At 48.0% G+C, this 24,920-nt stretch overlaps 1 protein-coding gene across 1 annotated transcript in view; it reads right to left on the bottom strand.

The window, feature by feature from the left end:
• Nucleotides 1-3,809: 3,809 nt before the first annotated feature.
• Nucleotides 3,810-24,920, bottom strand: part of LOC131265989 (klarsicht protein) — a 153,566-nt gene continuing 132,455 nt past the window's right edge. Inside the window, exons 5-16 of the mRNA XM_058268315.1 lie at nucleotides 19,151-19,477; nucleotides 18,937-19,056; nucleotides 17,670-18,860; nucleotides 15,929-16,435; nucleotides 14,888-15,703; nucleotides 13,237-14,065; nucleotides 12,760-13,163; nucleotides 11,593-11,698; nucleotides 7,930-8,099; nucleotides 6,767-7,056; nucleotides 5,962-6,684; nucleotides 3,810-5,882 (exon numbers count right to left, since the gene is read on the bottom strand). Of these exons, the coding sequence (XP_058124298.1) occupies nucleotides 5,516-5,882; nucleotides 5,962-6,684; nucleotides 6,767-7,056; nucleotides 7,930-8,099; nucleotides 11,593-11,698; nucleotides 12,760-13,163; nucleotides 13,237-14,065; nucleotides 14,888-15,703; nucleotides 15,929-16,435; nucleotides 17,670-18,860; nucleotides 18,937-19,056; nucleotides 19,151-19,477 (5,850 nt within the window). The 3' untranslated portion in view covers nucleotides 3,810-5,515. The remainder of the gene's footprint in view (nucleotides 5,883-5,961; nucleotides 6,685-6,766; nucleotides 7,057-7,929; nucleotides 8,100-11,592; nucleotides 11,699-12,759; nucleotides 13,164-13,236; nucleotides 14,066-14,887; nucleotides 15,704-15,928; nucleotides 16,436-17,669; nucleotides 18,861-18,936; nucleotides 19,057-19,150; nucleotides 19,478-24,920) is intronic.

The following is a 24,920-nucleotide window of genomic DNA, read 5'->3' as shown; positions in this document are numbered from 1 at the left end:
CTTAACACGACGACGCCGGCTGTCGTTGGCATTGACTCACGACTTCCTCAGGCATCCACCATTTGCTCTACAATCTACACCACGGGTTACGTAAGCCTTCTATAATAAGTTTAATTTAAATTACAAACTCCACTATATGCAAACACAGCATTGGCAAAAACCTGAACAAGCGTACATCTCAAACGCTGGCGTACCAATTAAAAGCGTACTCTAGTTATAGAACCAGGAACTATAACCATCATTAGGCTAACAGCGTGTGAAAACCGTTCCGCCAAGAACAGGCAACAAGCCTGCCCCGGAACGTTGGGCGTCCTCGGTGGTCGATCGAAATTCCCACAATCGACCGAGAAACACCCACCGCGGGCCGGGTCAGCAAGCAAACAATGATGCTGCCAAACGAGGCCCGTTTCGCTAAGTTTTCGTTTGCAAATACACCCTGATTACGCGCTCCGCTCGATAAAGATTAGGGTGATATCGAACGTGGTGGAGAGGGGCAGTTTACGTCGTTGGCTGGCGTTGCCTTTCCCTACGCAGATGATATGCATTTGCACGTGCCGATGAGGTTCCTCTTCCCCTTCATCAAGCTGATCAAATGCGAATCATGATTGCGAATCAAGCGCTGCGGGATGACATCGACCACAAATTAGGTGGATTTATTGCATGCGAAGAGGGCGTGGATGATAGCGAAGGTGCTTCATTAAGGCGAAATGATCGGGGTAAGGCTGTGTGATCATGTCGTTGAGGAGATCATGCTCCACACTGCTCAATGATGCGTCCACCGATTGCCATTTGGGGCATGATTTATTCATGAAACCGTAAGGCTACCGATTGACTTGCAGCCTTAAAGTGTCGGAGGGAAACTGAGTGACGTGAACAATGACTACAAGTTTGTTAAATGCCCCTTTTTGTATCAAAATAAAACGACATTCGGGTACAAACATTCAAACGCACTTAATCAGATCACTCTTTTCAATAAGAGAAACATTACAAGTTTAACGAAACAGATATAGCGTATGCATAACCTGTCGGTCCAGATAGTATGTTATTAATCACTAATGGGGGAACTTGGCGGAGGGAATGCTTGTTAAGTGTCGGTAACTGGCAGCAAATTATGATAAATGGACTTGCGCCACAATTAGCACCTTTTGACAGATACCAAACCGGTTTAATCAAAGGGAAGAGGTTAGTTTAAGCTATTGAGTTTAAGCATTATTTATAGCTAACGATTAAGTGTTCGAACAGGTAAGATTTTGATAAATGTTAAACGATACATTACTAGGAAAGGATTTTATTAATGAACTGACCATTCGTGACAGGCTTGTTACGAGTGACTGTCAAACAACGGACAAACAGTGCTAGAAAAATGTTAGGCTTCTTCCTCTCCAATAACTCGTTTTTCTCACATCACTGAAAGATGATCACAAAAAACATGTCTGTATTTACAAATAGACAGTACAACTTACAACGATTAGATAATGAGGAAAATAGCTAAATTCAGTCTCTTTGTGATTTGTCTGAACGAATTGATTTACTAAAAAGGATTCACAATCAGCTGAAACAGTTTAAGCTGTGATGAACGATTCGAAGAAGAGCAAATTGATGTTAACAGTTGCAATTTCGAGCGAGTCTATAATTGTCACCTTAAATTGCAGTGCGCGGAAAACTAACAGAGTGCCACATAAATTAACAACGCACGAGAAGGAGGTGAAGAGGGAGTGGGATGGGAGGGAGATTAGCTACTCACGCAAACCGGCACCGGCAAGCCCTATCATGGCCCCGACAGTGACCAGAAGGTAGACCGCCGTCAGCAGCCGATCCACCGTGGCCTTGTTGTTATGGTGGTTGTGCTTCATCGCGACTGCTCTCATTCCGCGATCCGTACGTGCGCCTCCTGGCCTCGATATATCCCTCGGTCCGGTAGCGGTGGGTGGTAGGCGGTGGTGGACGTTCTAGACGTGAAGCTGCGCGCCTGCGAGTCTGCGTCTTCGAGAGCTGTAGGTTGCCTTCCGTCTAGGACACCAACGAGCACGTAGGATGAGACTGGCGCGCACAAACTGAACTCAACACACACACACACACGCACACACAGAAACCAACGTTGGTCAAGAGAACCGAGAACAGTGTCGGTCAAGTTCTGAGCACGAACTAACGCCAACTTCCAACCGGTCTAGGCTATTTATCTATATCGCACTCCTAGGCTTAGGAAGCGAGCAAAAGCCGGGCCTCGATGGCAGAGCCCGCTCCAAGGTGAGGGGGTTGAAATTGGCCGACGGGGGGCGCGAGGCAAAAAAAGTGGCAAACAGTTGCGTGTATCGGCACCATTCCATCGCATTGATTCAACCAAAGAACCGACTCAACCGGCTAAGGACTCGCACCGAACATCTTTTGTCTCTACAGCGATGCGTGCGTTCCTCCACACAAGGATATACCCGCGAACGGTTGTCTTCCCTTCCGGCCAGCTCACGCGAGGATAACCGATGTCCTTCCAACGATCTGACAGTCCGACAACACCCAATCGACAAGTACCGAGCATCGGACCTCCAATTAGAGTTTGTACAATATATGAGAAACCCCAATAATTGTGCACAATGGCGGTGTAATTATTTCGCGTTGGGGAGTAGAAATTCGAGGGAAAACACACACACACATACACATCCCAGGCATAAATGATATAACCTGGACGGGATAGGAATCTAAACCACCGGTTTTTTACGTAACATACTATCCTAGCTCATTCGAATACGGCATACAACGATTCCTCCTGGAATACTTTTGCTTCCATCGCAACATTTTCAATAAATCGTTGACGCGTACATTGGAATGTGAATTTGATACCTAAAGGGCGTGACGTGAGCTACAGTTTACAGAACGCCAAGGCAGGAAAAAGTCGGCAGCGTATAGAGCCGGCATTTTCAGGAAAACGATCCATCGCAAGTGCATCATTAGTTGGAGAATAGGTCGTTCATTAACGAAATGAAGCTTGTGCGATGAGGCATGCGGGAGTAAGGGGGTAGGAGAAGCAAAGGGCTAGAGCACGTGCCACTACGAGATGCATTGGACGCACGCACTATCTTATACATGTCCGATCTCATGTTCTTCCCGATGCGTCTTCGGGAAACATGTTTTTGTTCATGTCTATTTTTTTTTCAACTCTCGAACAAACGCGGAGGGGTCGAATATAATTATGCGAACATCGACGCGCCACATCCGGTTTGCGGAAGAATAGAGTTACTGTTAGAGACTACACGAAGAGGAGATGAAAAATAAACCACACTCAATTGTACATTGTGTACCGTTTGTACACAATTAAATGGTAACACACATCCCGACGATATAATTAATGTTCGATAGGATTTGCCAAAAACGAAGAAAAAGGATGACAGGGAAGCGAGCGAATCGATCGTCCATTACACGTCCATTGCACCGCACGGTCGAGCAGGTCACGTCAATGGCGAGAATGACTGTTCAGAACCGTTTCGAGGACGACCACATCAACGGAGAGTATTCGAACGAATGTTCTAGGCGTAACGCCAAACCGATGGATGTTTAATTGAGTACTCCTGGGGATCTTCTACTCTGCGTTGTGAACACCAGCTTTGGAGCATGTGTTGATTGATTTGTTTGGAATGCAATTAGAAGCATTAGAAGAGAATCAAATTTTATGCATTACTGAAATTAGAATTTGTTTCTAGAAAAAATTTAAATTTATTTCATTACCATTACTATACCTTACATTCCTCATTAGCTACTGTCATCATTCAAGCCCCACAATACGATAAACGAAATCTCCGATACGAACTTTAGTGGGAAATATGTAAAATATTTATTCCGCAATTTCTGCTCCTTCTCTTTAATCTGCACTTACGCCACTTACGCTCTAAGATGGAAGCGAAGTTTTCCTAGGAATAAAAAATATTATTCACCTTGCAAACTTGCTCCTAATGTACTGTTATTGTGTTTTTCACCGACTTAAGCTATGGAAAGAAAAAACAAATGGTCCCCCCTCCAACGCATGACCATCGACCTTGTATCATATACCGGAAACGGTAGCAATTGGGACAATTTGGGTAAGACACGATCCTTAGGTTTCAAATCCTTATCTCCTATTTGTCGTTTTTTGTGCACAAACAATCGAGAGCAAGGAATGAATGGAGCAAAAGGATACTTCCCCGCAGGAACGCTCAAGAAAGGGGGAAAAGAAAACAAGTGTTACAGGTTAACCAACTAATCCACGAACAACATATTACACCGGGGTAAGATAGTAGTGGTATAAGGTACGCACATCAAAAATGACCGAGAATGCATTAGTAACACATATTCATTAGTAGGCGGCGTTTTGGACGAACAAAAGCTCGACCTAGGAGGCCTTGTTTTCTTGAGCAAAATATACACTGATAAACGTAAACCACCGGAAGGGGTCCCTTCGTGTTTAGGTGGGGAATACTTACAAAACATCGAGAAACGAACATAAAGTACGTATGTAAGTTAACGATAAGTAGCGAACCAAGATGATGGCAGTATTTTTTTTAAAAAGATTTTTCTCGTTGAACACCTTACTTTTCGTTATGCTATTAGTAGATTAATGCGTAGCTATTTTAATGCGGTTTTCGTCCTTGCGAACGGATATTTTAAGTTAAGCTGTGGAGGCTACTAGCCCCTACTTAACAGTCTTTCTGTGTAATTGTATGTGTACGATTGGATGGTAAAATAACAAAAAAGGATTTACTGAGACTGTTTCAAGGCACTTTTTATATTCGCTGCTCTAAGTTAAATTCAGTATTCTTCTCCACTGGCGTCGCCTGTTATATCGGTATCCAAAGCTTTTCGTTAGTAATCTTCCAACATTCGTTGGAACAAGTAGATATTCTTAAGACGGTGAACTTTTCAATGCTTAGTATATTGAACCAAATAGAAATGTATGAAATGAAAAATAATAGAAGAATAATTCTACGCATCAACTCGTAAGTTCTGCCGTAAGTTCTTAGCGGTTAGTATTTTAGTTTATAGAAGATAACTCAATTATAGTACAATTCGTACGAAACGGTGTCCCTTCCGCGCGTGGTGGAGGGATAATATTGTACATTGCATCGAAACTTACTAACACACTAATAAATAAAAGCTAGGAAGATTGAAATAAAATAAGGATAAGATTCGTGCGGTGGTTTCCTAAACCAACCCGCCTATAGATAAGAAAAATAAACAATCTGTTAAAGTATAATGAGGGGCTAGAGAAAAAAAAAATGACGTAGATTAATTAACGTAGGAAGAACGCCATGAAAGCATATATGTAGAGGAATAGAGAGTAGAAAATATTGCAGCCAAAACGCCGACCGCCATCGATCGATGGCGTGATGCGGGTTTTTGGCCTTTCGATTGTTAGTAACTAATCAACCATCGTTATATCTCCAGGATATAAAAAATCTATCCAAATGATTAAAATCGTGTACTCGCACTCGTGGAAGACCCCCTCTTCCTACGAATGCATTATCAGGGTTGACCCCCCGTGAGGCGTCTCCTAAATCGGAGGCGGACCCTTCATGTAGCGCAGCTGTGGCGTAAAGCTCATCGTGTACGTGTTGAGCGCATCGCAGCAGTGCGGCTCGAAGAAGCAAGCCGCACACATGACGAGCACCAGGGCCAGCTGAACCGGAACGGCAATCTTGGTGATGCGCCAGACCCATCGGTTTTGCGAAAGCTTCAACTTGGTCGTCTGCACGATGCCGAGCTGGGCCGACTTTTGCAGCGAAAGTAGATGCTCGCGCTGAAGTTCCGATTGCTCCTGGCTTTGCAGCTGCAGCAACTGTTCGGCATCGTCTTCGGCTTCCGTCACATCAGCCGAGTTGGCCGATGACGACGCTCCGGATCGATTGCGATTCTTTTTTCTACGGAAAACAGGAAACAATCTCGTTAGATGGTACACGATTGGTACACATAATCGCACACACACGTCATTGTACTTACCGTGAAGGTGATTTCTTATTCTTGTTCTTCACCGACACGTTGTTATTATTGTTCCCATCGGCGGCGTCCTTACCCTGCTGGGCACTCGCTGCCGCCGAACGATCCCTCTGCTGTAGCTGCAGCTGCTCCTGGTGGTTCTTTTCGTTCATGATAATCTTCCGGCAGGTGCTCTGCAGTGAGCGCAAATCATGTTCGGCCATCTCGAGCCGCTTGGTAATGGTCTGCATTGCGTCACTGCCCGGTGCAAGCGCCACCTCCAGCTGCTTGACCAACCGCTTCAGCGCACTCAACCTCCGTTCGCGCTCCGAAAGACTGCCATCAGACATGCCACCACCATCGGAAATGCCACTATCAGACAGAGAACCGTTCGACGAGAGCTTAACGCACGCCGCAAGCAGTTGATGCTCCCTCGTCGTCTCTTGCTGTAACAATTGTTCTTGCTGCTGCTGCTGAAAGCAATCCAATTCGTTCGAACCGGACTGCTGTTGTTGGCGCTGCTGCTCGTGAAAAAGTGGGTCCACCTTCTCGGAGAGGGCCTTCACCACCTCCTTCACGCTTTTCACGATCTCCTCGGTCGCACCGCCACCACTCTGGAGGGCACCTTCAATGCCTTGAAGTTTTCCACGATCCCGATCCAGAATGTCACGAAAATCGCTCAGACCATCCTCCAGCTGCTTCCAGGTCATCATGGAGGTGGTCAGATTTTCGATGCGGTTTCTTATACTGAAAAAAACACAGGTCAAGGAGAAATTGGTAAGTTGGTTCACCCTTTCATTTACAGAAGTTTCCCCTTCCGGTTACTTACCGCACTTCCGCTTCATCCCAGGTACCGTAGAGGTTGGTAATACCATCCTTCAGCTCGCGATTGACGGACGTATCCAGCCGGATATCGTTCAGACAATCGTAGCACTCACCACACCGGCCACCAACGCACCGGACAAAGTTCTTCTCACGCTCCAGCTGCTCGAGCCGGGCGTCGACCGTCGGGTCGAGCAGTTCCTTGCGCTGCTGCTCTTGGTTCGACACCCAGTTGTGCACCGTCGCGTTCAGTGTCAGCATCTTCGGCCGTTGGTTCTGCAAAACTTTGTGCTCATTCTGTGGGACGCAAAAAAAAAGAGAAAACCGATCCATCAGTGCCAGATTTAGTTACGCTTTCGGGGCCGACACCGTGGAAAGCCTTTTGGGGGCTAACATATATTTCACACATTCTCTTGTTTGGGGATGGTTGATGTCACTCGTTCGTTTCAATGACACAAGACGATGTGACGATGAGGGATATTTTCTATTTTTGCTCCAGTGAACACCGTGGCCCTTCCATAACGGAAATTTCGTCTGTTTTCTGTTTGTTGAATTTATGCGTGACGGCAACATTTCATCCGCATGCACCCAGCTTTGATACAGCACCGGAGATTGCTTATCACAAGCTTGTAAAAATTCAGCCATCTTTTCTTATCTGACGACGATCACTGTCGTTGAACACGCACCAGTTAAAATGTACTCTCGGAGTAAGATGTTCAAAAGTGTACACATTGCACGTGCTTATTCCACGTGGTGTGTGTGTGTGTGTCTGTATGTGAGTAGAAATATACACGGCCATAAAACCCTACCCTGGCGTTACAACACTCACATAAGATCCGGTGATCGTTTACGATACGGCATTTCATAATTACAGCAACAGTAAATGGCATTCGGCTAGTCCCTGTGTGGTTTAATTTGTTGAGATGCATGCGATCACCGGTTATTTTGATCAGCTGCAGTTTGTAAGGGGCTTCATTAGCGCTTGCCAGAAACAACTCGCGTGTACCCTTTCAAGTGATCGTGCCGGTTACTTTCGCGCGCAAACGAACAGGTGAACAGGCCGTGTTGGACATTGACCGAGGCGTAAAAAGATAGTTTACCTTTCCGTTTAAAATAAACTGTAATAAACCGGTGTGTGATTGGAGTGATTGTTTGTATTGTTGTGCTTACCTTCAACTGATCGATTGCCAGCTGAATGTGCGACTCCGAGCAAATGTTGAACGTTTTGCTGCCCAGCTCCTCCAGCACGCCCCTCAGCAGCTGTATGTCGGCCAGGAACTGATTGCTGATCACCCTCCGCTCGCTCCAATCCAGCAGGCCCTCCCAGCAGACGATGGTATCTGAAAGCGGAACAAAGAAGAAGGAGAATGGAGGAGCGCATCGCGGGGATTAGAATTTTCCGAAAACCGAAAGTGATCTCTCCTCCATTCAGGCGAGAAGTCAGTACCGTATAGCTTATCGGTCTGGACGCCGACGTGAGTCTTGCGCCTAACCATGGCCATCCCACGGTTAGGTGGCATGGGAACGTGATAATCCAGCACACTGTCGGAGATGGAGGAAGCACACGACCAACGAACGGAACGAGCTCGACTGGAAGCGTTCAATTTTTGTCAACAAATCAGCAAAACAGGGGCACGACACCGAGCGCACACTCCGATCCATCAACACTTGGCAGGCCACCAAAGGTCGACTCGTACTCTCGACAGACCACAGATTTTTATTTCCTTTACCGTAATCGATCGCTTCCCGTGGTTTAAAGTGCATGTTATCGCTACGGTCATGCTTTTTCACACTCTCACACACGGCTCTAACACGCGGATGGCGCTCTTTTTCACACGCATAGAAATGTACCGATCGACAAACGCGATCGCAAAGCGCCCTTCTGCCCTATACTAGCTCACCTGCGCGACTACTCAACATACGATGTACTAGCGCACACACTTGGCAGCAGTCAACACCATCCTCCCATCGGTGGAAGAGGACAGTGCGCAGAGAGCAAGAGAGAGGGAGAGAGTCTCGTTTTAGTAGTCGTCATGTAACACTAGAGAAGGGCCTCTAGTCTTTCAAACTCGCTGTTTCGGTGCGGAGTTTTTCGATATGGTGCTTCTCGAACGCGACCCCCGGTGCCACACGCCGTGATTCAATCTGCTTTCGTTTTAGTGATTCTGACACAAACCACAACAACCCGACGTCATACACGTTGTGGCCCGTCTGCCATTATCATCTTACAGAAGCCAGACGTTCGGTTTACCGAAACCTTCCAGCTCTTGAGTTTCATAGTCTTTTTCACTACGGTGTTCTGTATATCACCGGTTCGAGTGTCGAGAGATCAGACGCGGATTGAATCTTAATTAAGAGCACCATCCGAAGAGGGCGAAATCCATCTGCCATCTTGGCCACTTTCACCGCAAACCGAAACGTTTTCAACCCGCACCGAAATGAACTGACTCGGAGTGCGTCTGATCAAGATATTAAATGGATCTGTTTTTCCAAACACGGGTGTTAGTGTTGAAGTTACAAAAATGGGACCGTTTCCCCGAGCGGTGAACGAAAGACCACACACAATGGAATGACTTTTGGCACACGAGTTTGGTGTTTGGAGTTTGGAATTTTTCTTCACCCTCGCTGTGAAACATTATGCGAGGGCATGCGCACATCCATCGTTGTTCCGTGTGGTCCGACCCAGAGCACCGACGAGCGCGACCGAAAAGGCAACAAACAAATGCGACTCATTTTGTTAGGGCTTCTCCTCCCGATACTCACGAGACGTAGCTATACGCAACAGTGAACCACGGCGCAACTGTTTGACGATTCAATTACACTAAAAGGCAAAAAGCCTTGACGATGGCCTTGACCTGTCTTCGTTGTTAATATTTTTTTGGAGTTCCACTCCATCATGACCTAATTCAGGAGCCGCTCGGAAAGGTGAGAGTATACGACTGCCTCGTCCGAGATAGAGATGACCCGGTTCGAGGCGAATGCCCTGAAACGGGGTCATCTCACACGGGGGCCCCGAAACGAGGCCACCCCATCGCCACGGTCAAGGATGCTACCCAAGGATACAACCTTGACGTCCAAGGACGTTGTGGAGAAGTTCAAGGAAACCGAGCTCGAACCGGTGGAGAGTGTGTAATTGCATGAGCGAGAGAAATACCCGATGCTGATAAGGTGTCGTGCTGGAAAAGGGTGCGATGAGAGTAACACGCGCCACGTGGTTGATACAAACAGTCTACGAAGATGTCAGCATGTTTATGTCAAAACGATTAGCGTATACCTCTTGCAGTGATCTCCCTGTTCGTACTTACCTGTAATCGTAAAATAAATTAACATTTCCTGATAAGCGCTTATGTGAAGCATTCACCGTTTTACCATCACCAAACATTAACCCAAAAATTAATACTAATAGTATCATCGTTATGGTAGCGTGCAACATTTAAATATGATAGGTTAGTTAACACCTTACGGATCCTAATGACCAGTTCCTGGTTCCTAGTACCTTCTAACTACCGGCGACAATACTGACAGGCGAACGAGGCACGAGAACGAGCACGGGAAAGTGGAGAAAGAGAGCAAACGAACGAACGGTGCACATAAACGAGGTGATACGTAAAGAATGAAGCCAACTAGTGAAAATCCAGTGCAAAAGATGCGCTCGTTTTGTGTTTTTTGCGATGCACGCAAACGACATCATTTGTTGTGTGATGCCTTGGTGGTTTATTCGGTTGTGTTTTCAGCTAAAAACATGTCTTGATGATTTGACAAAAACCGTAACGAATACGATAACAACATAACATAGCAATGATAGCTAAATCTAGAAACAGTTGAGAGCGTCTTAGAGAGAGATAGAGAGTTAGAAATTGCCCTAAAAACTTGTCAAGTATACTGCTCCTGATGGTCGACAGGATGAATCGAGCATCGGCCAGTCGGGAGATAGTAAAGGAAAGGGTAAGAGGGACAAGAGAAGAGAATATGGCGCCTAGCAAACGCAAGTACACTTACGTTTCCTGTGGCACTAAGAGAGCTTGCTTTCCTGTGAGTGTGAAAATACCGACATTCAAACGATGCCGATAGTCAATCTCTTGAGAATATCATCAGCACCACGGGCCAAAGCCTTCGTGGTGGAAATGCCGGTTGTTTTAGAGCCCCCCATTACGTGTGCAATACTGTTGAGGCCAACGCTGGCGGCCGTGGCGGTGATCGAGGGGGTTGCATCCGACGGACGATCCCGACCGAAAAAGCCCACCAACCGATAGAACCCATTCAGCACGCCGATGAAAAACCGATATAATGTAAAGTTGCGCATAAAGTTGCCAATGTCGAGCAGGAAATCGATCAGCCAGGCAATGAAACGTGTAATTCGAGCACAGCGACACTCATCACGCACCACGATCACCTTCTTCCGCCGGCGGGACGACCGAACGACCCCTCCTCCTCCTCCTTGCCGTCGTCCCGCCGCACCGGAAGATGCCACCGTTTGCAACTCGTTCTCTTCTCCTTCCCGTTCCTTACTAGCTTCACCCCCGTCGTGACCGAACCGATCCTGCCCGTCCGAACCATTGTCATCGATCCTGATCTCGCCCCTAACCGTTGCGATTGTTGATGGCCTTCTCATCCTACCATTGCCACGCTGTCCGACACATCGGATCCATGGTCGCTGTCTAGCGGCTAATTCCTCAAATTCCTTGCCTATCGTGCTGGCATTACTTCTATCGCTACAACTAACTGTACTACCGCCGTCACTTGCGTCGCTAATGTCACTATTGTCTTCGTCATCGTCCTCTTCTTCTTTACCGCTGGAAGGTCTACAAACGTCTGTGCGATGCTTCCGCTTACCTCGCAAATCTTGGCACTTGGCAGCAGTCAGCACCGTACCCGGCTGGCAGCGTAGCACCGACTCGAGGCACCGTACATTCTCCCGGCACGTGCTGATGATTTCGCTCTGCAGAAAATAGATAGTGAAAGGCGTTATTAGTATTAGTTGTATGAAACGTCACCAACAGGATATGAAGGTAGATTAGGGATCCAAATGGAATATGGTTATGGTAAGATTTGTGAGAGTGAAACGTATGATTCTTGACCAGTAGTTTTCTGTTAGCATGCTCATTACATTACGTTGCAATGTACGAGAAAGAAATATTTTAACTTGTTTAGAATAACTATAAGCCTATATGATGTCAACCGCATGAGAAGTATGAGCGCATGAACATTATTTCCTTTTCCCCACCAGGAGAGCTAATTGTATTAAGTCGGGAGCTGCGTGGTGCTGCGCATTATGGGACGCGGTGCCTTTCGGAAGCTTCAGCTGATCATTCCAAATTTAATAAAGCCTTGTAATGTGAACGCGTGAACTGGAGAAACGGTAAATGTATGTACAAAACTTACTATTGAAGGTTGCCAGCGGACTGAATTTTATGGTAGATTTGCTCACTCGAACGCACTAAAGGAAAAATGGTGGAAATAACCCCCCGGGGTACAGGCCAGGGTTTCCTAAACTCTCACTTTTGCAAGAGTGGATTGAAGGAAGTACTACTACAAAGGGGAACTATCAACCTACATCTTTCGTGTAAAACAATGAACTGTTTCGGGGAACTCCTCGGACACCACAACTTTTCTTATACATTTATGAAGATGCACACACGCACACACACAGAAGTATGAATTGTGTTAACTTTTTGTATTTAATGTAAATGATCACCGTTGGTTTTCCCGTGTGTAGTAAGTATATTGCTATCAGTCAACAAAATGCCCTACCCTGTGGTTGTGTTTGTTCCCAAATATTTGCCCCAATCTGTTTCTACCTTTTCATGCCATGGCATTGCCCATCATTTGGCAACGGAATGTGGAACCTACTATTTAGCGCCCCATACTCTCTCAAGTTTTACCATAACACAGCTCCAAATATACACAAACTAGAATAAACAAAATCGTGCTGAGCCAGCAGCAATGGGCACATGCATAACGCAAGCAAAGATCACAGTAATAGAGAAGCAACATTCTTACGTAGTCGTCCGGCTTCAACAGGTGGCACTTGGCCTTCAGTGCTTCGGTGTTGGCAAAGCGGATTTTGTTCTGCACCAGCAGCTTCTTCACGCCAGCCTCCATGTCCTCGTCGAACTCGTTGTTGGAGCTGCTGCTCGTTTCGTGCGATACCGAACGGACGAACGCGGCCGAATTGTGCTTGTCCACCGAACGCAGCGATCGACGCCGAGCGCCGCCACCGCCACCGCTACCATTTCCTCCGCCAACGGCACCGATGCTAGCGCTTCCGCCGGCGATCGATTCGGGCATCGGGGCAAGCGGAGTAACGTCCAGGAAGGCGAGCGACCCGTGCTTCCGTCCACCAACGTTCGTCGTTGACTGCGGTGGGCTACCAGATTTACTTGACCACGAGTTCATATTGTTACCTACGGAGTGGGGATGAACAAAACGAATTAGTCTTTCGTTGCTTCCCTTTATAAGACAACATTTTCTAATTACCATATCGATCGTCCATACGGTACTCATCCAAGCGCTTGCGACGATTAAACGAGTTTGTATTGGCGTCCGATTTGTTCGCCGATTCCGACTTGTGACGGAAGCGTGGCGGTGACATTGAATCCATGTTCGCTGCCGACAATGACGACGACGCACAGTCCGACTGCGAGTCGATAAAGTTGCGGTAGTCGTCCCCAAAGTCGAGCAACCGTCGGGCAGCATCCGTATCCCGATCCTCCGAATACGGCTCCGACATGTACTTCTCCTGGTAGTTGTCCCACGCCTGCTCGGAAAAGCTGCTCATCTCCTCCGTGCCCGTACCGGTGCCGTTCAGATCGGCCTCGATCTTCTCCACGCCATCTAGATTATAATTAGCGAGTGCCGCTAATGATCCTAGATTCAGACTGCCGCAGCGGGTGCGCGTGAGCGAACCGATTCGGAACTCGGGCTTCGCCATCGTACAGCCACCGAACTCCTCTTCGCTGTCCTGCGATTTCTTCGTCGATCTGGTCGTCGTCGGCCGCACGGAGGACGACTTTCGAGAGGAGGATCCGGAGAGCGATGACAGCGTGATCAAGTCGTCGGACAACCGCAACCGGCCGGAGAACGATTCCGACTTTAGCAACCGCCGGCTGCCGCTGGCCGACCCTACCGCTACGCCGGCCCCCCCACTGCTGTTGCTTCCTCCCGTGCCGGAAAGCTGGATCTCTCGCAGCGGATGCCCGGATGCGCCCGTGAGCGCGTTGTACTGCAGCAGTTGAAGCAAATGCAAGGTGGACGAGCTGTGGTGCGGTGGTTGCGACTCATCCGACCCGGACTCATCGATACGATTCTGGAAATGAAAACAAAACAAACGAACGGTGTTAGCTATGCCTTTCACGTCTTTCTTTCACTTTATCTACCGAAGCCTTGCACTGTAATCCTTCACCTGCACTCTTAATGCGCAAAATTTCCAACGATATTGGACTCTTTCCTATCTGCGGCTCGAGCCCAACTGCGCTTATCTAATGTATGCCGCGGAGTGGCCGAGACGAAAAAATCACACCCACGAAGAACTGCTTCTTCGTTTAGCGTTTCGTTGTTAATGGAGACGGAATGTTCTCGTCTCGGTTATCAGCTGCACAAAAGTGGATGCACAAAACGCCACCAAGAAGAACTGCAGAACAAACGAATTGGTGTAAAAACAATATTTACTTTTATCTCATCTCCTGCACGGTACAAACACAGACGTGTTTTTGTCCACTTAAAGCCCGTTCATTTGCAAAAGTAAAGATGTAAAGCGCACATCACAGATGATGATTTCATTATTACTTCAACCGGATCACACACTGCACAGTCTCATAAATTTAAGGATACACTAAACGTATCAAGATGGATTTACAATCGACAATCGTTGAACCATTTCAAAGGTTGTTTCCATAAAAATCACCTTTCCTGCCGCTTCCACGCAAAACCAAAGCACGATTGGGCAACCATTTACAAACGGACGTACCGACACAAAATATGTCAATTAAAGTCTTACAAGGTCTACTGCTGCTGCTGCACGGTTGCCAAAATTGCAAATAACTTTAATTTCGCGTGCCATAAAAAACACTCACAATACAAACGATGCACACGTGCTGGGGTTGCGTGCCAATGCAATAAAAAAACTTACCTTGCGTCGCGGCCGTAGCTTGCGCTTCTTGAGCGAGCCTTTGCTTTCGGAATTGCGGACGACGGTTTGCTGACTGGACGTGGGCTTCATGCTGCCACGCGAGCCAACCATCGACGAACCACTGACGATGCCGCCAGCGCCACGGGCCGCCATCGTGTTCAGTGCCGATTCGCTGATGGAAAAGTTTCGATGATCCGTTAGCGGTCGTCCGTTGCCACCGGACGGCGACGACGACGCCATTGCTGGTTGTGCGCTACCACCGGCACCACCACCACCACCATTATTGTCGCCTCCTCCGTTAACTGGATGGTGGTTACCGTCCGTGGCACCTTCAGTCAGTTCGCCACTTCCACCACCGTATTGATTGATTTCCACTGTGGAGGAATTGAGCTGCGACATGCACGACACCGACCACGGTCGGTCGGCGGCCGAACGGTGCGGTCTACGCTTCACCACCGTCGTCACAGTCGACGCACCGCCCGCCACCGTCGCCGGTAGCGAAGGGCTCGAAAGAGCCGTCGCCATCGCCGTGGAGCTTCCGCCTTTCGAATCCGTCGCCACACCCTCGTCGTCGTTAGAGTTTTCCGACGGATAGGAGGTCCCATCGTTCAGCACTTCCTGGGACGTCTGCGTTTGTTCGCCCTGCAGACAGGTGGCCACGGAGTTCGCTAGCCCTTCCGAGCTGTCCGTGTCGCGCGTGATCGAATCCGACGAGTCGGTGTACTCTCCCGAGGCCTCACAGTCGGTGGTTGGGACGGACGCCGGTAGGATCGGTGCTGCCACCGGTGCATCGAGCGGTTGCTTCTCGAGCCATTCCTGCGCGAAACGAAAGAAACGAAAGTGATACACATTAATAAAAACAAGTGTTTACAATTTAATCAGCTGTTCCAGCGTCACATGCATGCCTTCACGGGCCATATACGGGCGCGCGCACCGTAAGAAACAATGCTTTTTTAATCATGCCGAAACCGAAGCAGTGTAAACTTTTCCCCCTCCCAACGAAGGCGAAAGCCAGCATGCATCGCATCGCAACACACTTACCTCGATTAGATTCATCTTCAGATTGCTCATGGCTTTCTCCGCCTTTCGACCGTGACCGTGATGATGGTGATGATGATGATGTTGGCTCTGAGCCTTCGCTCCGTGCCGCGAGTGTGGTTCGTGTTGCGCGATCGGTCCCATCACGCCCAAGGCGGCGGTGACCCCCGACAGCGATGGTAACGACGAGGCCTGTTGTTGCTGCTGCTGCTGGTGATGGCTGCTGCCACTGTTGTTGCTGCTACTATAGTTGTGATGGTGGTGATGATGATGATGGTGATAATAGTGGGGATTTTTCACTACCGTTTTCGGTGTGCTGCCACCTCCAGCGGCGGCGGCGGCGGCGGCGGTTGCAGCGGCTGCGTTTTTCGCCAAAATTTCGTCACGCACTAGCGTCTCGGCATGCAGCACTAACCTTTGGATCGAGCTGGTTGCATACTGCGGTGGGTGCTGCTGCTGCTGGTTCAGATGTTGTTGTTGGTACTGGTGTTGATGATGTTGCTGCTGCTGCTGAGGGGAAAAGAAATCCCGTGTCCGCGGCAAGCAAAGCGTACGACCGCGACACGCGAACAGAAAAACACAAACCGAAAACGTGAAAATGTGTAACCTAATAATCTTATGCCGGCGCGCAGGAAGACGATTCAACACTTTTCCTAGCCTTACGGTTCCATCGCTCACAAACGAATGTTGGAAGTTGGTCGATTGAACGGCTCCCAATTAGTTGGGAAGATCAAACCGAGGAAGAAAGCTATCTTTGCAGAGTGGATTACTAAACAGACACGGTTTGAATGAGCCGGGGAGAGGAGTTAAGATGAAAACAAGACCGCGCACTCACACTCAATAATACACTGTCCTTCGTTGTCTCCGTTGTACCTTACTCTCGCAAACACCCCCAAGAGACGGGGACGCTAGCGGCGCGGAGTTCGCGGGCGCACTTGGCGCAAATAAAAGATAAGATAATTTTTCCCAAACAGACTACGAAAAGGGGAAACAAATAAGAGAAACAGACGCACTCACAAATGTAGCACTGTGGGGTTTTACCGCTGCAAGTTGCAGACTCGTCAACCTATAAGCAGTTCTCTATACATACTGAGGGCTGCAGCGAGAAGCGAGGACAACAGGGTAGCACTCCAGCTAGTTCATGTATGTGTTTCGGCGAGCTAACTCACATTTTGCCAACGCTAATGACGTTGATTATCGAGACATTACCGCTCCGCGACCGCGAAGAACAACAGCCTAAATTCGATCCAACATCCGCGAACTTCGAAAGACCCACGGCAACAAGCCACCGTCGGAAGGGAAGGGAGCGGTTTGTGACGGAGATGAAAAAACGAAAAAATGGCAAACAAATTGCACTTGGTCGTTTTTGCATGGTGGGGGGCACGAATACACAGAAATATCCTCCGATATTCATCGTCGGTCGTTTATTTGACATCATCTGTTCGAAGGTGAGCGAGTGGGGATCCGTTTGTGACAAGCCGCACGTAGCACAGAATGTGAAAAATCGATACTCTTTTTGCACGCAAATATTTTACTTATAGAAAAGAAGTTTTCGACGTTAGAGAATATAATGGAAAATGAATGTTAAAGCAATAACGATTAACTTTAAAAAAAAAGCTAAAGTAACAACCCATAAACAATTTAACTAACACAATGAACAGCGACTGCGGAACTTTGAATATCATTGAACAGGCAAAAACTCAACTGGAAGAAATCTAAATAAGCCCCACATGCTATGACTTACCTTTGCACCGTTTCCACCACCATTGGCACTAGTGTCCGTGCTCTTCCCAAAGCTTCCGATCGACGTCATCATCAGCGATCGTCCACCACCACCATTGCGTCCTCCCGCCGCCGTCGATCCTCGCTTCGCGTCTTCGCGCGAAAAATCAAGGCACTTTTTCGACTTCGGTTGTCCGGACGGTAAGGCACCGTTTCCGAGCTCTTCCTTGTTCAGGGTGTTCTCTATCGTGTCCGGTTTGTTTTCCTTTTCCTCTTCGCCATCGCCAACGTTGGCCGACTTGTTGTTCAGAGCGTTCTTCTCCCGCTGACGGGAGGACGCCTCATCACCTTCCTCCGCCGAGCCATTGTTGTAGACCCACTCGTCGTCCCCTTCGGAAGAGGATGCCGTGGCGGAGGATGTGCCGGCGGATGATTCATCGGATTTGGTGCGCTCGCTCGAGTCCTTGTTCAGCTCCGAGTCAGTTTCCAGATGCTTGAAGTAGAACGTGGCACAGTTTTTCGATTTCCGATTCGAACGGTTAAACTTGGACGAATCGCTCACTTTCGAGCGCTTCTGTTTATGGGACGCAGCGGATCCTTTTACCTTCTGCAATCCTTTCGCCGAGTTCGACTTCAACTTTTGCGGCGAAACCAACTCTCTCGGTGAAGCAACACCGTTGGCGTCGGTGCTGAGGTCCTTTGCGACGCCGCCATTTACAACCTTTCCGTTGTTGTTCACCGTGTCCAAGGTGCTGCTGAGCAGGGCGGTACCGTCAACCATGTCAAACCCGGCCGACTTGGCACTCTCAATGCTAGCGTTGTTGTTATTGTTGAGAATGTTCTCCTTCAGCAAGACGGCAACCTCCTCTGCCGCTGCCTGTTTCACGCTACTGGAAGTCGTCGTCAGCGTCGTGTCATCGGAAATAATCGTGCCTATCGAAAGATTGTTGATGTCTGCTTCCATCATAAAATTGCCCGAGTTTGGCGACAATTTTGTTGTTGCTAGACCACTGCTACTATTACTACTGCCCGGAACCGGGAAGATGAACTGATTATCCTGCTGCTGCTGCTGCTGCTGGTTATTGCTGTTGTTATTGTAGGCGTTGCCCGTACCACTGTAGGCAATAATTTTCGGCACAATTTCACTATCGCTGCCCTCAGAATCGGCATCGAAACCAGCGTTGGAGAGTTTCTTTACCTTAACCCATTCTTCCTGCAAGGTAGAGGGAAATGAATAATGATTCATTAGTGTTGTTTCGTATTGGCGGATGGGATTGAGAGGTACTTACATTGCTCAATGTTTCATTATGGATGGAACCTTCCGATTTTAAGCTTGAGGTGCTCACACGGGCTAGTTTATTAGCGGGCTCCTCGTCCGTGTCCGACAAGCTGGCGTTATTGTCTGAGCTCTGTTGAGGAGGATAGACGATCGATAAGCCCATAATATTATTATGAAATCAAATTACACTCCAGTCTAACAGACTTTCTTCATTGACTACTTACCGAGGTCTTACTGTCAAGTAATCCTTCCAACAGACACTGTATCTCGAACGCCTTCAAGTAGAGCAGATGGTAGCGCCGTTCCAAGCCTTTCACGCCACCTCCGTTCTCCTTGCCTTTACTACACTCGCCAGCTGCTCCTGGTGCTGATCCTCCTACGGTACTGCTACTATGGCCACTGTTTGTGTTGCTGCTTCCGAGCGATGCTTCGACCTCCGGTGTGCGGGATCCCTTGCCGGATGCAGTCGAGGCAGACTTTCGGTCACGTTCGAAGCTACGAATGCAAGCTGCTACTGCCCGGGAGTTCGATTTGATTTCACGATAAATTTCCTGTGCACGAAGAAAGAAACACAAGCGTACACACAGGTTAGTAGGCAGTCTCTTTGGTGTTGGTGTTGTACTGATGTGATTAGCGCACGCCTGCAGGAAGGCTTAGTCCGGCTCGACTTGACGACCTGATAAGCTATCGCACAACCTGCACTGCCCCCCCCCGCCTCCTCTCTTTTTCCATTATTGATACGTTCTATCAGTTCTGCAGTATGGCAATACGAGTTTTAGGCGCTTGCGCATTAACACCACAAGCAACTGCCGTTGGCGAACGGAGTGTGCGATTTTTCCCCCATTAGGCTTATCAGCATCGTTTGGGACGAGCTATTCGATACGGGAGGAGGAGTAATATCGTAAATTAAGTATCGATTTTCCCCCACAAACATAGTGTAACCATCGAGGAGGTGTCGAAAGGAAGCGCCGTTTCCTGTCATCACCTAAATGCTATCGCTAAACAGCCCTATGCTTTCAAACCCGGAACATGGAATCTACCACCTTCAATCAAAAGAGTGCCCACCCCGACCACAAAGAAGCCAATCCCAAACCACAGAGCGTGCGATCGCGACCGATTTTCCCATGTAGGTTGAAAAATTATGTAAATCAGGTACCGTTTGCCACCGAGGGGGCGCACCCGAGCCCCTTAATCGGTGGAGAACCATCTCCACCACCGACCGCGGCGGGGTGTGTTGTCCCTCACTATAATGTTATGTTCACAACCTTGGGTGAAAAATGGAACCGATGTAAACACACTATTTTCGTGCCCCTTAAATGGTCAAATAATAGGCGCGGTTCGAATCGGCCAAAAAACGCCATTCAAACGAGGGAACCAATCGCCCCGAAGCCTATCATTTTCGGTTGGTTTTGTTGTCATTCTTTGCGGAGACTCTGGGAACCTCTCTGTGCTTAGGTGGAGTGAACATAGGGCGTACTCGTAAAAAAGAAGATGGTACAACCAATTTATGATTGGGTATCTAGTTATTGGCATAATGATTTGAAGGTGGTTGATGTTCTGTCTAGAAACCGACAGTTTATGGCTCTAAACATTTAGAACGTAACCTTCAAATCCCTTCAATTGTTTCGTCTTTAAGGGCATTTTTAAACCATCAACCATGTATGAAGTATTTGTTCTAAACAACGCCAGTATGTGTGCCACCGACAAAGTTGGTTTATTTTATAGCCATCTGTCTCGTTTAATGGTGATTAGGACCTTGATTTGACAGCAGCAGGAGGGTCGGGCAAATCCCATCCATAAACCATCCTTTTTCCGGCCTCGATGTGTTCCCAAAGTGAAAGTGTGCCTCTCGTTGTTCGACTCTCAATCACTCACTCATTTCCCATCAATAAATTCACTAATTGCACACCCCGAACCTGAACCGAATCGCCGGCTAATTGGACCACTCTTTCGCCGCGTTGCTCGAAACTCCCCCCCGGCAGTGAAGCGCAGCCGGGCAATCGGCGCGTCGTTTTGCATTGGCCTGCGGCTATATCACGCGGACCACCCAAAAACGGCCCCAATTCCGAAACTCAGACTCAGGGTGGAAACTGTGGCAGGTGTGAGCTAGACCTGCGACGGTCGTAAATTAGCATTGGATAAAACGTAGCGGTGAAACATAGGCCTCAAGAGGAAAGCGCACGCATGTATGCGGTCCCACTATCCACAATGCGGCGTTTGTTTCTTGTTCAACCAGGTCGACATGTCCAGACTTAAAAGCTTTCCAGTTGGGCAGCGCTCCAGGATGATTTCGCAAATTTAATGAGGTTTTACTGGAGCTTCCTCGGGACGGTCCCGTCGTCGTCGTCGTCCGTAGCCATTATTCTCGTCCGTTCCGCTTTGGTGTTTTTGTTGTTCATTTTTTTTTAAACTCCCATTGAATTTCCATCCGTAACTGATCCACACCGAGCTTACGCACAGCGCGAGTTTTGGTGGCGCAAGGCACAAGAAAGATGTAATTTTCCTCTTACGAAACCGGGCCGCAGTGACGATGAGGATCATGATCAAAGACACACTACACTTCAGTGCTAACGAACTGCCGACGTAAGAAAACTGGAGACACAAAAAAGCAAGGTTTTTTGGAGTCGGGTACTGCTTTTTTTTTTTGTTTGTGACAGGTGTGATTTATTTCTTTCCGCCTCTTACGGGGGCCCGTTTCAATTTCGTTTGATATCAAACGCGCGGAAAAACCATAGGTCCCCGGTCAAATGCTTTCAACTCCTTTTTTCCCGCCCCTTCACACGGGATCGATTACTCAACGCTGACGGATACAAAAAAAAACAAACACTTGTTTGAGAGAGCGCTCATTCGAGACAATCAAAAGCAATTGGATGATCCGTTTGATTTTCAACAGCTGCTCTCTGATACACGATTGAGGTAAGCTAGTTCTTTTTTTTTTCTATAAACAAATATTTTCCGACCTCGTTCGGGGCATGTGAAAAACTTGCTAAGAAAATAACCCCACACGTAACGACGCCCAAATAACTGTTTTCATCAAACTCTAAACAGTGATCGGGCGGATGGCCACGAAATGTTTTCAATGACGAAATAAAAGACAACGCGGTCGGAATGCACAAAGGGCGAGAAATTTAACGACCGATCTTTGTGCCGACATTTAATCCCACGGGGGAGTTTGAGATATCTCTTCATCTGCCATATCAAAACATTTTTCTCAAAACGCTGTTTGTCTTCGTCATCTTGGGAGGAAGCATCTTGGCGCCCGAAACGGAACGAAAAGACGGACAACAGTTGGGAAAAATCTTCATCAGAAAAACACCCACGTTCCACCACGACGCACATCAGTTTCCACGACCAAAACTAGTCCAGATTGTTGATAAATAAACACCCATTCACACACACACATACGCTCAAACTTACATAGAGTTCCTGTTGCCAGTTCTGGGGTGGGTTTGTCGTTCGTCGTCGGACGCTGGCGCCTTCTTGCGCGCAAGGCAACATGATTAGTGTGTGCGGTGATTGCGAAAAGCCGTAAGAAAACTCCTTGCCTCTGAAGGCTATCCGTGTCGAACGGTATATGTTCACCGCTAAAACATTACACTTTCCCCTTCGAACCGAGAACGGTAAAGTGACGATCGCAAAATATCTCCGCCACTAAATCACACGATGCTGCTGGGCTGGGGCCCATGTCCATGTTGCCTCCCGCATGGCAGCCACACACATACAAACACGAACCACACGCAACATAAACAGCCCATAAATTAGCACTACCGACTTAACATCCCAACAGCTCTTCGGGTGGGAAGCTGGCGCAATCGGGAAATTTCAGAGTAATATGCATTCCACACTTCCGTCAGGCGGAATCTGAACGCGTTTCTTCGCTGTCAGGCAGTGGAGAGGGGAGGAAGATGGAAAATTCACTGACCTCCTCCCACTCCTCGTCCATCTCTGCGGCGGCTCGTTGAGAACGAAAAATTGGAACCGTTAAGCACCCTTGCAAACTGCCCTCCATCCATAAAAAATGGAATAGACGATACACGGACCGACGGAGAACCACTCCGACGTGAACGTTTTACGGATTTATTTTTGGATTTTCACGGACAACATTTTCGGACCGCGATCGCTTCCGCCTTCACAAGCAACGAACAGATTTCCTCATCCAATCATCCAATGAGAAGTGTGTGATTTTTGAAGGTCTCTCACACTGAACTGAACTGAACTGAACAGAGGCGATGCGCGTCGCTTACTGGCGCATCCACGTAACAAACCCCGCGCGCACACGCACCAAACGTCGAGACGTCGTGCTCAAAAACTTGCCAAAAACCAAAACAATACTTTGGAAACGAAACTGAACGAATGGATGGAAAGAACAGGGATACTCGACGACACCCAATTTCACCAGACGTCATGAGGATCTCTTACCCGCCGAGAGCGGTTTTTTGTTTATCTTATCTTAAGAAAACCATTTGCATAATTGGCCGGGGGTCGGGGTCTCTAATTTTTGCCCAAGGGCCTATCGGTTTCTTTATCTACCCGTGCTTATCCATCCCCGAACCGCCAACTCTCTCTTCTTCGAGTGGCGCTGCTCAATGATTCATGCGGTAAGAGACGCCTACCCCTATCTCAAGGCGATGAAAAAGGGTACACTAAAGTGGTTGGCTGGGTTGGGTACGTTGGCTCGGACACAAAACTCTTCAAAAATCAAACCCACGACACCGCTGGCAAGTACGCTTCACCTTTCGCTCCTCCCGCTGACAGGTTCTAGGGTGCGGGATTGGACCATTTCTATCCTCCTTTCGTCGAGGTTCAGGTCAGCTCATAAACTTGTGACGATGGCGAAGAATTTCTGCACCTTCTACCCTTGCCAAAGGCATGCATGTTCGAACCGAATCACGGTGCGGGAGATTGTATCTCGGGTGTGAATCATCTATTTTTATGATGGGAAACGATACAGTGCATGTGCAATAGTGCACTTGGGGTGTCAGCCATACGATACATTTTTAACAACATTCCTGTGCCAAATAAGATAGGTCAAATGAGTGTAGATCAACTCACAAGCAAAGAAGAGAGATCTCCTCTTCAAATAACCAGCACAAAGTTGTCGACAAAACACCAATTTGTTAACCTAATTCCAACCGACTCGCGGTGGTATTCACGCGATGACGTACGAACCACGAGCCCAAACAAGCGGCTTAGAAACATGATGAATGGATCACCACAAAGACCCACAACATGATCTACTCTTGTGCATGAGAAGGGCGTTTATTTTCAGCACTCCCATCCTCCTATCAACGAGCTCCGAGAGAAAGGATTAGGTCGAACCGGTAACGATTGAACCCTTTTAAATGGCTTTCAATCATTTCTCCACCTCGGCACGTTCCACACGACACCACAAATGCGGCCCCATTTGCAACGAAAATGCATTGACAAACGTTCGAAAGTACCATTAACACCTTTCCCGGTGGTTGGGGGGGAGACATCTCGAGGAGAGACATCTTCATAGCGTAGGCCGAACTGACGCTCGGTTGCATCCTCCTGCGCGCGCCCTGTAACGATGGGTCATTTTTCCGAACGACGCTTCGGAGCGTGCATATGCTTTCCGCGTAATTGAGTGTCATCGAACATTAATCTACCCTCTCCTCGAACATTCCACCAGCACACGCTTTCCTGTGTTAGGCGGAAGAGGTGGTAAAAGGAGACATTTGGCTTCACCACCCAGGCACACTCCCTCACGTTTCTTAAGGGACAAAACGGACGGTAAATAGATTTAGTATCCATCTCCGAAAGTGGACTTGCCGCGAGCGATTGGCGTTTTTCCAGGCGTCATATGGATGCCCCGGGTGTGTAGAAGGTGTGTCATCAGCTTCAACCCAAACACAGTTTACCGTCTTCGATAGGAGCTTCTCGTGGGGCGCAAGATCATCTCCGTTCGAGTACATCCATTCCATTTAAGCTCCACATCCTTTGGTGACATGATTTATTTACGATTGCTTTGGA

Source organism: Anopheles coustani, chromosome 2 (genome assembly GCF_943734705.1).
Source record: "Anopheles coustani chromosome 2, idAnoCousDA_361_x.2, whole genome shotgun sequence".
Lineage (NCBI taxonomy): Eukaryota > Metazoa > Arthropoda > Insecta > Diptera > Culicidae > Anopheles > Anopheles coustani.
The sequence above is the reverse complement of the archived record's forward strand: the minus strand, read 5'-3'. Positions and strand labels throughout refer to the sequence as shown.